General features: G+C 45.0%; 1 protein-coding gene across 2 annotated transcripts in view; it reads right to left on the reverse strand.

Moving 5' to 3' along the window:
* Positions 1-17,237, reverse strand: part of PSMB7 (proteasome 20S subunit beta 7) — a 59,733-nt gene that overhangs the window by 2,666 nt on the left and 39,830 nt on the right. Inside the window, exon 7 of one of the 2 annotated variants that reach the window (XM_043566897.1) lies at positions 485-636. In XM_043566897.1, coding sequence (XP_043422832.1) covers positions 485-636 — 152 coding nt within the window. Of the gene's footprint in view, positions 1-484; positions 8,102-17,237 lie in introns of those variants that run through there. The other variant, XM_043566896.1, reaches the window with a different exon arrangement.

Below are 17,237 nucleotides of genomic sequence, written 5' to 3' on the forward strand. Positions count from 1 at the left end.
GACAGGGCTCCCTGGAGGGCAGGAGGCACCAGTCAGCTCCCAAGACTTTCAGAGACTCCTAACGAATGGTTTATAACTGCTTGCGACTCCTGGACCACTCTGAGAAAAGCTATGGGCTGGTTTCCCCAAAAAATGCTTCTCGCAGAATTTCATACAGAATTCAGGGGCTTCTTTAAGAGACCAGAGAAAGAACACCAGGTGATTCGAACCTCTCCCCCACAACCCTCCAGGGTAGGGCTCTTTCCTGGGCCCTGCTCTCCCTCTCCCACCAACATTTTCAAATTAAATCACTTTTCTACACCTGACAGCAAATAAAGCAAATAATGACTCACAGGTCTGTTGTGTAAGGCCGGCCCAGGGACACTGGATTTACTTAAACCTAACGTGGCTAACAGTCAAGAAAACCCAGTTGAAATGCCACGGAGAGATTGAGAGTGGCCAAGGAAGTTAGGGCCACAGGCAGAATTTCATCTCCTTCACTCACCTAGTCCCCTTCTTGTTGGGCACGGAGTACGGGCGGAGAAAGTCCAGCTTGCTCTTGCTGATGACACAGAGATCAATGTTACTTCCAGACCCCAGGTCATTGAAGATGCCAGCTGCAATGGCTTCACTCACCAGTTTCTTGGCTTCCTCCTCCTGAGAAAGAGAACAGCAGCAATAATGTCCACAGTTGCTCTGAGGGCCTGCTCGGACATCCACAGAGTGCTTTCACAAGCAGGGCACAGAATCACCTGTGAGGCAGACATTTTCCATGCCCGTTTTATAGATGAAGAAGAGATCTCACAGTACCACAACAATGTGCTGAATGTTCCTCGAATGGCAAGTGCTGGAACCAGGTGTTTCAAACCCTTTATGCACGTACCCCTTCTTCAACATGCTGCTTCACATCAGATAATCCCTGCATAACCGAGGACTGTGGGCTGGCAGACAGCAACGGGTCATCTAAAAGAGGGGTCAGTACACTGTTCTTGTAAAAGGCCAGGAAGTAAATATTTTAGGTTTTGTAGATCTACTGTCTCTGTCATAACTACTCAACTCAGTCATGGTAGCACAAAACAGTCACACTCAATATATAAACAAATGTGTGTGGCTGCGTGCCAATAAAACTTTATTAACAATAGGCGGTGGGCCAGATTTGGCACATGGGTTGTAGTTTGCTAACCCCTGGTCAAAAGTGTGCAATAATGGTTGGAACCCGCCTCCAGGTAACATAATGAAGAAGTCAGTATCATGGGGAGGGAGGGTGGTAGGACACACACCAAAACATTATAGTTCTAGAAAAATGGTGGCAAAGCCAAGGGCAGGACCTCTTACCCAAGAAAATCTACTGCCTTCTAATAAAGAGCCTACGAATTCACCGAAGTGACTCGTTTCTTTGAATCACTCTCTCTTCTACTCATTTTAGAAGCAAGTCTAAGTCACCAACAGTTACTTAAGTGGATTAATTCATTTCTTACCCGAGAAGGCCTCTCACACGCCAGGTCCTATGCTAGAAGCTAGGGCTGAAGAGATGGATGAGGCCCCAAGGTCTCTGCCCTGTAGGGGTTTAGAGTCCGGTGGGGGTATGAGACCTAAGTAACTACAAGGCAAGTGTGATATGGGCTAACAGATAACTGAGAAGGAGCCGTGGGAACACCAGCCGGGTCAGCAAAGCTTCGGGAAGGGCTGAAAGGCCATGTGCCTGGCATGTAGAAAACAAGGCAGTAAAACCGAAGGCAGGTGATGGAGGCAGCACAGTGGGACGTGGAGAACATCAAATACAAGTTCTCCAGGCAAGAAGGACAAAAACGAACCATTCTCCCAAGGAAGGGACTCTAACCTGTGCTGCCCCTTCCTAATCCACCAGGACGTGAGTGCCTAAGCGTGCAAGCTGAACTAAAGAGCTCATCTAAATACCACCCTTTGAGAAATATCACTCCCTGCCCCAAAGGCGTCCTGAGATCGCCGAAGGGCAGATTGCTGACTTTCCCTGGCGAAAGGATCTGAGGCACTCAGGGTTCCTGCTCCTCTGCCTGCCCTAGGCCAGGAAGTGGGATTCCAGTGACATGAGCGCCCTCTACAGACTCGGAGAAGGATAGAGAGGGCTCTGCTGGAAGTGGGATCCTCAGCAACCCAGCAGTAGGAGCTGAGGGGTTATTTGGATCTTTACGCCACCAGGTTTTTTCACTTCCTGAGTGGCACCCATGTGGGACCAACGGAGCTGGTTTATCTCTTGTGCATTTACGGCCCCGTGAGAATCCGTTCACAGAGGATCCTCTAACCAGGAATTCTCTCCTGGGGCTCCCAACAGGCCAAAAGCCAGTGAAAGTGGTAGCAAAGCAAGCATCTTAGGGAGATGGCTGCTGCTACCAAACAGACAGCAAAAACCAACCAGTAACTTAACACACTTGCCCGTCAAGCCTCATTCCAACTTGTTTCTCTTACTAAATGGCTAGATTTGCACATGTGCGCATGCGCGTGTGTGTAGGGCACCTTCCTTATTCCCCTGCTCCTGACCAACCCTCTCCTCTTCCTTTCTCTTCTCTGTTGTTTGAGGATTTCCTTTGCTCTGTCATCACGGCTTTTCTCGTCACTGCTGCCGGTGCCTCGAGCCAGCCAACAGCACCCGGTGGGTGTCACAAACCCTACTGGCAGCACTCAGGACTGAATGCAGATTTTGGGGACGGGGATGGGGGAAGACTCCGAGGAAACGGAGATCTACCCATGATATCAGGCATGCATATCTAATGTCCATGAATTCAACTGGGCACACAGATACCAGAATGCGACAGTGCAGAGATCACAGGTGAATCTGCCTCTATTTTGCAAATATTCTGTGATGTAAATAGATGAACTTAAATAACTTAAAAATGTACAAAATGTACTATGTATAGCTTGATTTATTGATAAATTATCGTGTGTGCTATTGTTTACGTATAAAAGGCTTTTAAAAATTGAGAAAATATGCCTTTTAAATTCTTCTCCTCCCCACCAATTCTAGAGAAGATAATTCCTTAAGGAAGAAAATCTCACAAGCCTGCAATCTTATTTCCAGTCCCACCCCCATCTCATGTACACAGGATTGAAGCTGCCATGAAATGGAATGAACCTTACATTTTATTGAGCACCAACTACAACGTGTCAAGTGCTGAGTCAGGCATACTGCCAATCATCGTTTTTACCTCTGCCCTTCACCCTCTTCTGAAGTTAGTACTGAAAAGAAACTATAGCTGAGAGGGTGAATGGCCTGCCCACGGTCACCAAGCTAGTAACCAGTAAAACAGGTCCACTGGACTTCAGAGCCAGAATGCCACAGCCCCACACCAGCTCACAAGTAACCTGCTCAGCTGGGGGCTGGGGACTGCTTGGTGACTTAGGGACAGTGGACAGCAGTTCCCTGACTCGGGGTATGTCACTCCTCAATCACCTAGGATCTTTGGAAGCCGGGGATGTTCAAGAGAAGGATGGTGGCTGCCAACTAATCTCTGGGCCAACTAGCAGTTCCTCCAGTGGTCATTTCCACAACTGGTGGGGGAGCACTGTTTCCCTTGCCCACAGACCACGCCTTACACATTTCTATACTGTAATAATATGGTAGAGATCAGTACTAAGAAGCCATGTCTTATTTCCCATGTTCCCCACCCCCACCAAAACCTGTCAAAAGGCGAACAGGGTGAAAATTACCAAGGACTTGTTGTCTACCCGTTATTTACACAGTTAATGTCTTCAACAAATATTTAAAAGACACCTACTATGTTCCAGGAAATGCTTCGTATGTCGAAGACTGTCTTTTACCACTGTATTTCCATGCTCAGAATTCTAGACACATATGCAAATATGCTACTGGGCATATTCATACTGTGTTTTCTTTATAGTGGAGTTTCACAATTAAACAACTCTTGTCTTTAACAAGTTCTACCAAATATTTAAGAATACCATCGAGAAGAACCACAAACTAAAAGCAAGAGCTGGGGAAAACACCACATTTTTATCCATCTCTGGCCCACAATAAATGCAGGAAGCACCGTTTCTTCCTTTAGAATTCATTCGTCATAGAGAAATTGCAGCTCCCTTTTCTGGAAGCCATGGGGTAACCTGAGTTCTGAGGAGCATCTGCCCAGGGACAGCTGCTACAGAGGGGCTCTCATGAGGACCCTGCAGAGCCCGTGACCCCAGCTGGTCAGGCCCAGGTGCCATGCTCTTTCCCATTGCCAGGCCGGCGTCCTCCCCCAGCCAGCTGCTCATGGATTTACGTTGCTAGTCACAGGGGAACTTGGATTCAGTGTGCACACCAACCAGTAGGACTCATCCTGGCTTCCGGAAAAATGGCCCTCTGGCCCAATGGCTGCTTCCTTTTACTTTGAGACCCTCAGCCAAAACACCACCACCTGGTGATTAAAAGTTAATCTGGCAGAGGTGGAGGCAGAAAGACTGGGTCTGAACCCCGTTTCTTACTTACTGCTATGCAAACATAGACAAGTCACTTCACCTCTCTGAGTTTACTCTCCCCTCCCTGTAGTACGGTGATGACAAATTAGGATTTACCACAGGACTTCTGCAAGAATTAGAAATAAGGTATAGAAAGCACCTATTATAGTGTCTGGCATATAGCTGTTGCTTAATAAAAGGTAACTTATTTAATGAAGCAAGCCAGAGGGCTCCTGGAAGCACAGAGACCGTTTATCTCTAAGCAGCAACCGCCTGGACCAGACCCCAGGCCAGGAGAAGGAGGTCCAAACAAACCTGCTGACGAATCTGCACCCAGTTCTGTGAAGAAGTTCCTGTAATAATTAATCCAAGCAAAAAGCACACTCCCTAAAAGTTCAGAGAATATAAAAGGAGCACTTCCTGCTTTATGGCTACAAAGCCCAAACTAACTGGGAATATCAGTCCCCCGGGCCACCCCGGCTTCTTAAATGAGATTACAATAAGAGTGATGTACTGTACTACAAGTCAGCTGTGACAAGCAGCACTTTATAGAGCTATCTGTTTGTCTCCATCACTGCATCGTGCAATGTGTCCCTCGACTCCAATGTGCAGCTCCATTTACCGCTACATGACAAATGGGCAGCACTTGTAAAAGGCACAAAGAGGTCCACGTCGGCCATGTAATGGTCACCACAGCTGTACCCGAGTGCTTGAGGGGACAAAACAGACCCCCAAGTTCATTAAACTGACCAGTAATGGATCTTTCAAAAAGTGCCTTAGGAATCGTACAGAAAAGGCTAAAATAAATAACTCAGCATGGAAGGCTAATCTGAAATGGTGTTTGATAAATTATTTATAACACAGGCGATTGTCTGCATTTAATATTGGAGCTACTAGTAGCATCTTTAAAAGATGATTTATGTGTTGTAATGCCATTAAACTTTATATTGGCCCACTGCTAGCTATAAAGTCTGCTGAGATTTAGAGAATGAGTTTTAAACTGTCACTGCAACATCATAGGAGATGGAGACTGTATTAAATCTTTACTTTAAACCTGTTATCTAGAGAGTTGCATTTTGTAGACACTCACAAACTGATAGATTACCTCGGCATCCACTATGGTGCAGGTCCAAAATAGTACTGCAAAGAAACTTTTCCACATCATCCTTGCCTACGGCTACAATGGAATTTCTCTTCTCACTTAAGTGATTTTTAGATTGGGAATGTCGCCAGAGGAAAATGCAGGTGCCCCAGCCAATGGGCACCCTGGACAGTTCAGCATCAAATTACTACCCTTTAAATAAACCCTCTACGTTCTACCATTCAGTTACGCGTGCTGAGCAGCGTTTTACATGCATTAGGGGCGGGCGAAACATTAAATGTGCATCTGATGGAAACCCTGGCACACTACTTTTAGATACGGCTTTGGAGTATGAGAGTACCTGTGATGGCAAGCCATCCGAAACAGCTAACTTGACCTAGAACTTTTTTAAGAATTGAGAAAGAAATGCAATGAGTTATTTGCTGGGAAACTTGGCCCATTTGTGTGGCTGAGGCACTGAATGAAAAAGGAAGAAACACTCAGCCTTCTTCACGAAGAACAGGGCTGCCCTGGCTCTCCTGGCTTTGGGGTACCGCAGGTGCCTCCCTTTGCCCTCCACCCCACCGTCCCACGGGAGTCAGGGGACAGTGGCTGTCCTACCTCTGCTCCGGGGAGAGCTGTGGATGGCGACACAGCTGAACTCTCTCACAGCTTCCATCACTTTTCCCGTTTGCTAGGAAATCTGCAAGGACCATTTAGTTCATGACAGTTTGCTCCTTTACTAAAAACTAAGAATTTTAGCCAAAGAGAACTGAAGCAGTCCAAATTCATCTTGGGAAACCTGCATTATCTTTTGTCACTTCGATTTTCTCGAAACGGCAAAAACTGCTATTGCTCTGATGATCCGCAGCCGAAAAGATTACAAGTCCAGGTGTGTGGTGAGAGCCTGGGTTCAAACGAAAGGACCAAAATCACCCCGTCTCCATCCCCGGATCCCAGGCTGCTAGCACGGGGCTTGGTGCGGATGTCGACAAATGAAAACATGAAACACCATCTTCAAACGCATTCGTGGCTTTGCCAAACTCAGAGATGAAATGAGTTATGAGACAGATCAGACCAAAAGGGATAGTTCCAGAAGTGCACCAGTCCCAACTGGGGACCAGGGAACAAGAGCACTCAAAGACCCTTAAACACGTGAGAAGAAGAGGTTTAAACGTAACATTCCACAGTGGCCTGTGGACACACCGGGGTTCTGCCTATGCCACTGATGTGGCCTGAAGGAGTCATTTGTGGCTGATGGCTGAATAAAATTTAAAGAGCTCAAAAAAGTGTTTAAAACAGTCCCCCCCCACAAGCAGAATGCTTCCCGCACTGTGTAACAGATGTGACGTACCCCACGTGTAGCCACATATTTTACGGTGGAAAAGGTTAATTTTTTTTCAGACTGGGCTATGTGACAAAAGCAAAGGTGTCCAAGTTTTGGTTGTGGCTCGAACTGTTGGGGTCCACGGGGCCCGGCCCGCCAGTGTGATCCTGCGGGTTGTCAGGCATAACTGAGGTGCAGCTGGTGGGGAGCGAGGCAGTGACTGTGTCTTTAAGGTCTACAGGGTGCTGCCACTTCTTTCCCCCACAGCTGTTTGGGCACCCAGGACCCAGGTGATGCAAACAGGGAAGGACCAACCTGCGGGGAGTGCAGGAGTGATTTCAGAGGTTTTCAGCAGGGATGGGAAGGGGTGTTCACATTCAAGGAACTACCAACAACGCCACTGCCAAGCTGGCCTGTCCCAGATCACTGAAGGATGCAAGAGCCTGATCGCAACTCAGGGCCAGGAGAAGAGAGGTCTGAGGCTGCAGAGCCAAAATGGGCCAGAAGCTGCCACTACGGAAAGAGAAAAGCCAGGACAGCTGGGTCACTGACGGACACGGCACTGAACTCTGGGAGCCACGGGGTGCCTGTTGGAAGAACAGAGTTAATGCCTCTGTCCAGGGGCTGTTGGGAGGAATAAAGGGACAGAAACGTCCCCGACGCACAGACTTTACAAACAGAATTGTTAGCAAGTTCTAGGGTAGAAGGAGAGGCCAGGGTGTGAGAAAACAGGGGAACCCACCACGTCCCTGGGTCTGAGCCAAATGTTTATGTTACTTAGTTAATCCTCCTCATCGTCGCCTGAGAGCAGAGGAAACTGAGGCTCCAGAAAGGCTGGCTGACGCACTCATGGCACACGGCCGTGTCTGACTGGGAGTCAGGGATGGGTGCCAGGTCAGTGCCTTGCATCACCAAAGCCTAGGTGCTCCTATCCCGCCACAGGAAGATCAGTGGGGAGCAAGAGGTCTTGCTGGATTCTGAGACTGTGAATGGAAGGAAAAACACCTAAGCTTCCAGAGGGAAAAGGACCAAGAGAGACAGGAACATATTGCTTTCTGCAAGAAGAAGAAATCAGCGTTCACAGCATATGTGTATACAAATATATATTTCCAAGGCTGCAGTGAATCAAATATAATCAGAGAAAAAAACAAGACTGGATTTAAAGAAAGAGTAAGAAATATGCTCAACAATCCTCCAAATGAAAACCAAGTTGCCCCAGGTAGTAATAAGATCTTCATAATATTTCTCTCTCTCCAGCGGTCAGTGATAACTCTGCCAATAAATTCCTGCAGATGAAAACAGAGGGGGGAAAAATGAACTGAATTTGTTCCTTGGGTCACAACAAAGATAAAAAACAAGAGCCACGCTCACATTGAGCCTTTCCCACCTCCAAAGTCTGGAGGACAGAAAGCACTGCAGAGTGCAGGGCACATGTGGGAAGGTTATTACGGGGCCTGTGTTATAGCACAATCCTGCTTCTGGAGTCTCACAAGGATTATGAAGGACTAGAAGGAGATCCATCGTAATACAGAGCACCTTTGTCTGAGGAAGTTTAAAGATGACCACGTACGAAGCAAATTTCAAATGATGCAAAACCTCTGAAAGAAATGTACGGGTCAGCTTGGTTCAGCAAACATTTACTAACGCTGAAACTCCTGTGCTCCGCAGACACTGTGCTAAACACTGGAAATAAGGTCTGAGCAAAGACCTTGCCCAAAGTGTAGAGTTGAGAAGGGAAACAAGAAGATAATCTCACTACAGGCCTGGGTGGCTCAGTCGGTTAAGCATCCAACTTCTACTCAGGTCATGATCTTGCAGTTAGTGAGTTTGGGCTCCATGCTGGGCTCTGTGCTGACGGCTCAGAGCCTGGAGCCTGCTTCGGATTCTGTGTGTGTGTGTCTCTCTCTGCCCTTCCCCCACTCACACTCTGTCTCTGTCTCAAAAATACATAAACATTAAAATATTTATAAAAGAAGATAAGCTCATTACAATGTGGTAAAGAAGTCTTAAGAGGCAGGCCTGATGGGAGAACTACAGGTACAGAGGTGTCATGGGGCTCAGGTGATGAAGACTGGGCTGAGTCTTGACATACAAGTAAATGATAGCCAAGCCAAGGGGCAGAAGTGATGGAAGGAGTAGAACCATGACAGTGGGGAGGAGGACAAAGGTGTGGTCAGGTAGGTAGTTCAGGGTGGCTGAATGCCAGAGAACCTCACGGGCCCTGCATGTGAGGTGGTGAGAGGAAGTGGAGATTTTAAGCCGGCAAACGATGTAGTTAGGTTTGAGCTTTACGAAACCGCAACCCAGAAGCAGGAGGGGAGGAGAGGCCAAAGCAGGCGAAAGTGGAGCAGGTGATTACAGCGTCCTCAGTGAGATGGTGGTGGGCTGGCAGGGGCAGGGAGAGGGACCATCAACAGCACTGGGAGGCCGGCATGGCGAGGAGGAAACGGTGGTCAGGTGGGAGTGCAGGAGACGGGAAGTGGAGGGTGCCGCCCAGACTTCCAGCATCAGTCACGGGCACTGACCCAACTCTCAACAAACTCGGCCACCACAGAAAGGCCTTTTATAACTTCCTGGCAGCTGTTTTTCTGGTAGGTTGATGGGAGGCAATGATTAACTTAAATTATACATTCTAGGCACCAGTAAGCTCCTGCGGTAGGCACCCCTAACAGGTGTCACCAAAAACAGACAAGATAATGGTAGAGCCAGTAAAAGCTATTGTTCTGGAAAAAAACCAAAACATTTGCCAACTTTTAGATGCCACTTCATTGGTGGCAGGGGCTCTCCAAGTATGCTTGTCTGGCCTCTGGAGTGTGGCAGAAAAAGTATGGGAGTTCGTCAACTGTGGGGGCAAGAGCCAAAAGAATGTGAAGTTCTAAGGGAAAATCGTGGTCATGAGGTTTTGGCCGTGTGCAAAGTAAAGTTATAAGGAAGTAAAAGTGAACAGACCTAAGTAAAGCAGACAGCAGATGGGGGGAGTTATGGGGCAAGAGGTGGGTGGAGATCGTGCGGAGCTACCAACTCAGACGCTCCTCCGTGAGGCTCCCGGCTGATCACCTTTTCCCGGGATCCCAGGCACACGCGGCCTTCAGATACCCTCTCATTTACTTAAGGTTGTTAGGAGGGAGGGAGGAGCTGCGGCAAAGAATTTAAGAAAATGAAGACCCAGGAGATCCAAGTCCTGTTACTTATGAACTATGTGACCCTGGTGGTAAAGTCAACATTTTTAAGTCCCAATTTCCTCATCTGCAAAAGAGGCCTAAAACCATCTGGCACCGGGGTGGTCAGAAGGATTAAACCAACGTACTCTATGCACAGGAGAAACTGCTAGCACAGTGCCTGATACACAGGAAATCCATGATAGATGCTAACCTGATCTAATTCTCCCCCTTTCTCTAATGTTCACAAACACCGCTACCAAAAGCCTAACTCGTGCAGAACTACTGATGCAATGGGCATCGGATCGTAACTCAGTATTCTGCTTTTTCAACCCCCAGTTCGGAGCAAATCAATTATGAGTAACCATTATACTAAAAATGAAATTCAAAATGATGCCATAAAACCCTGTGTTCACATGAACACCTTCCATACAGAATTTATTGCCATGTCAATAAGAACTGTACTAAGTAGCACATTTTCACTTATTGTATTTCATTATAAATTATATCCTAAAAGAAAACAGTAAAAGAACTTACATTACTGTGTGCAGGCACCGTGCCAAGTGCATTCTTCCACTTACTATTCCGAATAACCCTTTAAGGTAGAAACAATCCTTACGTCCAATTTACAAATCCAGGAGACAAAGGCTCAGACCGGGAAAAGGACTAACCCAAAGGCACATGGCCAACAACAGAAGGTCTGAGATTCTACACAGTTTTGTCGGACTCACAAGCCCATGTTTTTTTTTTCACTCAAGACGAGAACCTCAGAACGACTGGTCTCCAAAATCAATAACGATGCTCGCCTAATCCTTAGGTGTAACTGATGACCGCTCACGGGTTCACCTTTTTAAAATAGTTCACCTCTAAAATTCTTCAAGGCTGCAAGCTTACATAATGCCACTCAAACATTCCAGCAATTCATCGTGCTTGTTAACAATTGGTAAAACTAAGAACATCCTGATGAATTTCTCTAATACAGAATGTACATTCCTCAAACTCCAAAACAACAGCCTATCGATTCACCACATCAGTACCACATTCAAAGGTTTTCCTTTGCCTACATGGATAAAACCTCTCAGCAAACAGAATGAGTCAAATTGTTTTCCAACCACCCAGTATATCAAAAAAAGATACCATTTAACTTTATTTTCCCATCAGGCCACGGGTTGATTATAAATCTTAACCAAAACTGATCAAGAAAGGCAAGTGCAGTTTCATTTTCTCTTGACATTTCAGGGCAAGTAGTAGTCAGAGGATAAGAGAACAAACTTTTGTTAAGCTGAGTGCAATTTACAAACAGGGTCCTCCTAAGAGTACCCTCAAGTACTGACTTAAGCCCATTTCACGCCTGGATTTTGGATTTCATACACTGGGGCTCCAGGGGTTACACAAGAGGCAAAAATCAATCTTCGCGCCCAGACATCTTCAAAGCCCAGGCACGCACTTTCCATCGTGCCTCGTTTTCGCTCCTCTGTCACCCCTACTCAATTTACCTCAGTTAAAAGAAATCACTGTACTTGTCAAGGAATCAAAGTCAGTGAGTCCTTAAATCTCTTCAATATTCTGGTATCACCGCAGTTCCAAGTTTAGAAAAACCGTATTCCAACGTTATGACAGGGTGACAACGACTCCAAGCGCGACTCTGCTCTACACGCTGTCCGCCGCAAACAGTTTCCAAAATCTGTACTACCGGGTAGAATTTTAAAATATCAATTTAGCACAACTTCATACCATTTTCTTATTTTTGTTTCCACACAGTTTCAGGGTTAGGGGAGAGCAGTATAAATTACCTCACAGAAACCCACAAGTAACATTACCCGTTAAGGTTAAAACTTTAACTACCTTCCTGAGGTATGCTGCTGGGGTCTCATTACGGCAGGTAATCTCACATTCCACCATGCACAACACACTAAGTACCAGCATCTCCCAATTACACTGCCACGTAAATCTCAAAGGACATTTGAAAAGTCTACGCAGCTCCTGCACCCACTGCCGAAGCACAACCACCTCTAATGGAACGTGGCAGCTTTCTACACTAAATATTCACACGCAGGGACAGGGATGCTAGGCTCGGCCTTATCCCACACTGAAGAGCGGATGCTAATTAAAAGGCCACACTGACTCAGGAAATGACCGCCCAGACAACTCTGGACACCGTCTGGAGTTTCGTTTTCCTATTTCCAAATATCTTCAGCTGTCCAAACTTCCAGGGTTATACAACTGAGAAACAGTTACAGCAGGAACCTCTCCCCACCCTGCACCCTTGTACGTAACATGATGCCCCTTGGCTGGATGGTCTCTCCTTTTCTGCAGGCTCCCTGTCCCACCTCTTCCTCAAACCCCAAGATGAAAAAATTCAAGCGAGGAGTCACATGTGCTTTGAGGTCATCTTAAAGTACCGAGACAGATCCCACCAATTCCCCTCCTGGGTTACCTCTGTGCCCCCCTTAGATGTTGCATTCTTGTGCTTTTCATGCCCTACTTTCAGTAGTGGCTCGTAGGCCTGTCGGCCCCGCTAAGTTATAAATGTCGCTAAGGAAGGGACCATGGCTCATACCCAGGCACAGAGCTTGGCACCCATTCGGAGATCAAAATACGATTTAGGTGAACGGAACATAAGGCCACCCTTCGCATCTCTGAATGAGGCCCGCGTCTCAATACTTTCCAAGGGTTCTCATGGTGACTCAATGGGGATATAAAAGAGGTCCTTCTGATGACGCAGGTACCCAGAAACTTCTCGTTTCTTCCCGCACTACCCTTCCGCCTTTGCCAATTTTGGTGTTTTTGAGAAAGCACCATTTCTTAAAGCCTTCATAACAACAGAAGGTATCCAGGGTATATTCGTTCTGACCATAATCATCTGGCTATTTTTGGAACAGTTTTTACTTCAGCTAGCAAAACCTAGACTAGGCTGTGATGCAAAAAAACAAAACAAACAAAAAACCTGTCATAACTGTAGTAATGGCTTTGAGATAGCTCATCTAAGCCAACTTTACTCTCACGCCTCTTAAAAATTGCTAATCTCTTCAAATATTGGCAGTTCCATTTATTCAGATCTTCCGATACATAATATTTGCTGATTTTCCCCCTTGAGTTGATACAGATATATGAAGAGTGTGAAACAAAACTTCTGTGCCCATGCAAATTACAGGGGCATTATTAAATTCCCATCCACTCTGGATCAGAAGGTAAAACTAGGACAGCAGCCCATGAAAACCTCCCAGCCCATGAAAGCTGACAGATCAACTGCTCAAGTTCCCCTACTCTTGTGCACATTGGTCCCATTTAACATTTAAGTATCTGGGGCACCTGGGTAGCTCAGCTGCTCGAGCATCTGACTCCAGCTCAGGTCGTGGTCTCACACTTCGTGAGTTTGAGTCCCGCATCAGGCTCTGTACTAACAGCTCAGAGCCTGCAGCCTGCTTAGGATTCTGTGTCTCCCTCTCTCTCCACCCCTCCCCCTCTCGCATGCTGTCTCTGAAAAATAAATAAACATTAAAAAAATTTAAAAAACATTTAAATATCTTGTGTAAGTTTACCATCTTTGTTTTATGTTCATTTACATGTATAACGTAAATGTACACAGGTACCACATTTAAATATTTAGCCCCAAATGTTCTTTTACACTTCATTTTTCCACAGAGCTATTTCATTTAAAAAAAAAAAAAAAAAAAAAAGATGAAACTTTCCTAAAATTCTTAATCACACTGAGTGTATATGAGCGAATGTGTAATGTTTGGCTGCTTTGCACACCCACAAGCCCACCACCTCTCCCCCTCCCTGTCTGATATCACACACACACAAGTATAATAAACCATGTTAATATTTCACACCACTGTGAAATATGCTGGAGTATCAATTCAACATCTGCTGTCTTTAGGGTCCGGGAGTCCCGCAGAGACACTTTCAATTTGTAATTGAGTTCTATGCTGAATTAATCAGCAGTTTATCTTTTTTACTAAAATAACGTCTTCACCACTAACCCAGATTTACATTAACAATTTATGCCAAATTACCTGCCAAGGCAAAACTTATAAGATTCTAAGCTACCATCCAATAACACTCAGTCCTATATTTCATTTCTTATATTCCTCTAACTTATATACAAGAAAAGTGGAAATCCATTGTTTAAGAGCCACGAGCCTCTAACCACAGACAGCCTCTTGGATTCCTGACACACAGCCTTACTTGACAGTGAAATTCAGGGGAGTTTCCCCCTCTTCTCCTGAAAGCCACTGTTCAGTAAGTAGCTACGATTCAAAATTTTTATAAAATAAGAGTTGCAGGATGGAAAGAAATCAGTGAATAATAAAAATAATAAAAGAGTGTATTTCTTTTTCCAAGGAGCTATGGCAGTCCAGTCTTGGCTTGAGTAACAGAAAAAGGGGACATTTTTAGTGTCTTAAATTATGTCCCTGAGACCCAACTTAGCAAAGACCATTTAATTTGGTAAGAGACGGATAAAGAAGTTCATTTTTTCTCTTTAATAACATGATCCAGAATACTGTGTTAACAATAATAACTTCCTATTAATTCTACCCATGCAGTTGAAAGTCACCAAACATTTATTTCTATTCAACATTAGAAACTAGCTCTTGCCTCTCTCTGATTGAAGAGTTGCTGGTCACAAAGAAGTTACATTTTGCCTGCTGGATCTTTGCCACAGGTGCAGCAAGCAATATACTCTGAAATATTTCTCCTGTATGGAATATTTCCCCCTGCCTTTCTCAGTTACAGGAAATATGTAAAGTGAAAACATTTCAAATGGGAACACCTGCTCCAAAGAAATGCATCATAAATAATTACCTATATACCACAGAGTAAAATAATCCCTCCTTTTCAATCTACTTTGCCCATAGCCGTATAAGAACGTTCCACCATCATACAGAACAGCCTCCTGCAATCCTACCTCTGGATCGCAGCACCAAGTGTCGTGTAATGTCTCGCATTCAGCTGGTGCCCAATAAGTACCTGCTGATTGATTACATATTGACTTTACAAGAAAATGAAATTCAGTGTACATAAGCACAGTGGGAAAAATTTTTGCACAGAAATGTTTTTGGCAGAAAACCAACAAAGAATTCTCCAAGCCAGTGACTGTGGCAGTGTGGCACCTGCAGTACTCTCCACACGGCCTCAAAGATCTGGAGATAGAGGACTTCGCATTTTACACAGGATCACTTCCCGAAGATCTGCGGACTACTGAAGCCTAGAGGCCTGGCCCCCAGAGGAGCCCATTCCCAGCACGCCGGAGATTTTGGTAAGCTACACCTTTCTTTCTGGGCCTCCTCCCATCCAGTCCCCTTTTATTTCCTGAAACTAAGTGAGAAAAATTAAGACACCCTTTCTAAAATTTCTTTGCCCCTTCCCAGAAATATTCCACTCTGAACTTCAACTTGTATCACAGACAGAAGAAAAACGGTGACAGTGGACATGATGGCCCGCCACCACCATTAACTGAGGGTCTGAGGACAGAGAGGCGAGGAGGACAAACAGACTCAGCCAGATGAATGGACACTGAAGTGGCCATTCCTAAGTCAAGGGAGACTAAAGAATCCCACAGAATCAGGGGGAGAGAAGCATTTACTTGTGAAATCCCAAACTCTGTACCATAGGGAGCAAAGTCCTGCTCTTGAATCATCAGGAGTAAGACCAAACTTCCATCTGCCTTATAAAACATCACAAAAGGAAAAGATCCAAGGGAGTAACCTTAACTCAAGAAGTCCCTTTGTGCCTCTGCAAATTAGATTCACTAGTGTGCTCCAACTTAAGAGAACATACTCACTTTGTAAACGGGGGACAACTCAACATATCTGATCTGGTAAGAAGCTTTAACAACCATCAGTAGGGTCTCCTTATCATCTAAAGGTTTAATAGTGATTCTCCTAATCACCCATGGAATCGTAACACCAACTTCACTATCTGTTTATTTCTAAAATTAACTGTTTAACTGCACTGGAAATTGCTACTTAAGAATTCTACACAGGGCCAAAAAGAGACAAAATTATTAAGGAACATTAATACATGTTTTATTCAACAGTAAAGACACAACTAATGCACATCTAGTGACCCAGCCCACTTTGGAAACCAGTCTGATGGTTCCTCAAAGGTTAAACGTAGAGTTACCATACAACCCGGCAATCCCACTCCACGGTATGTATACCCAAGAGAAATGACAGTAGATGCCCCACACAAAAACTTGTACACAAACATTCATAGCATCATTATTCATAATAGCCTAAAAGTAAAATCAATCCATATGTCCATCAACGAATGAATGGGTAAATAAAATGTGGTTATGTCCACACAATGGAATAGTATTAAACCATAAAAAGGAATGAAGTACCAATACATGCTACAACATGGATGAAATATTATGAAAACATTGGAAGTTACAGGAGCCAGTCACAAAAGACCACATGTTGTATAATTCCTATTATACAAAATGTCCAGAAAATGCAAGCCTATAGAGACAAAAGGTAGATTAGTTATTGCCCAGGGCTGGGGAGGTTGAGGGTAAATGAGGAGTGACTACTAATGAGGATGGGATTTCTTCTGCGGGTGATGGAGATGTTCCCAAAGTGACTGTGATGATAGCTGTGCAACTCTGTGAACAGCCCAAAAATCACGGAACTGTACACTTACAGTAGCTGAGCTGTACAGATGTAAATTATGTCTTGAAGAAGCTACTATTTAAAAAAAGGCCTGCAACATTTTTATCTCACTTACTTATTTCAGAGAGAGCGAGAGCATGAGTGGGGGAGAGGGGCAGAGGGACAAAGAGAGAGAATCTCATGCAGGCTCCAATCTAATCTCAGCACAGAGCCCGATGCAGGGCCCGATCCCACCACCCTGGGGTCATGACCTGCCTGAGCTGAAATCAAGAATCGGACGTTCAACCGACTGAGCCACCCAGGCACCCCGGCATCCAACATTTTTAGACTACAGGACCTAATAAAGAAGAGTCAAAACATCCTATGACACATCACAAGTCAAAGAACTCACATTCTAATAGTATTTTTTTCAAAGCTAGAGATCACAGTAAACAAAAACGTCAGCACAGATCCTTAAAAGCATTTAATATGAAAGAATTTAGGCTCTAACTATATGTATTTTTCCCAGACATACATACGACCCCTAAACAGATGTAGCAACCAGACAAACGTAAAATCTGGAAAAGTGCGTCAAGTTCATCTCATTAAGCTGACACCCATTAAAGTGTAACAAGAAAAACAGTCTTAAACCCCATCAATATCAATAC

The sequence above is a fragment of the Prionailurus bengalensis genome, chromosome D4 (assembly GCF_016509475.1).
Source record: "Prionailurus bengalensis isolate Pbe53 chromosome D4, Fcat_Pben_1.1_paternal_pri, whole genome shotgun sequence".
In the NCBI taxonomy this organism is placed as follows: Eukaryota; Metazoa; Chordata; class Mammalia; order Carnivora; family Felidae; genus Prionailurus; species Prionailurus bengalensis.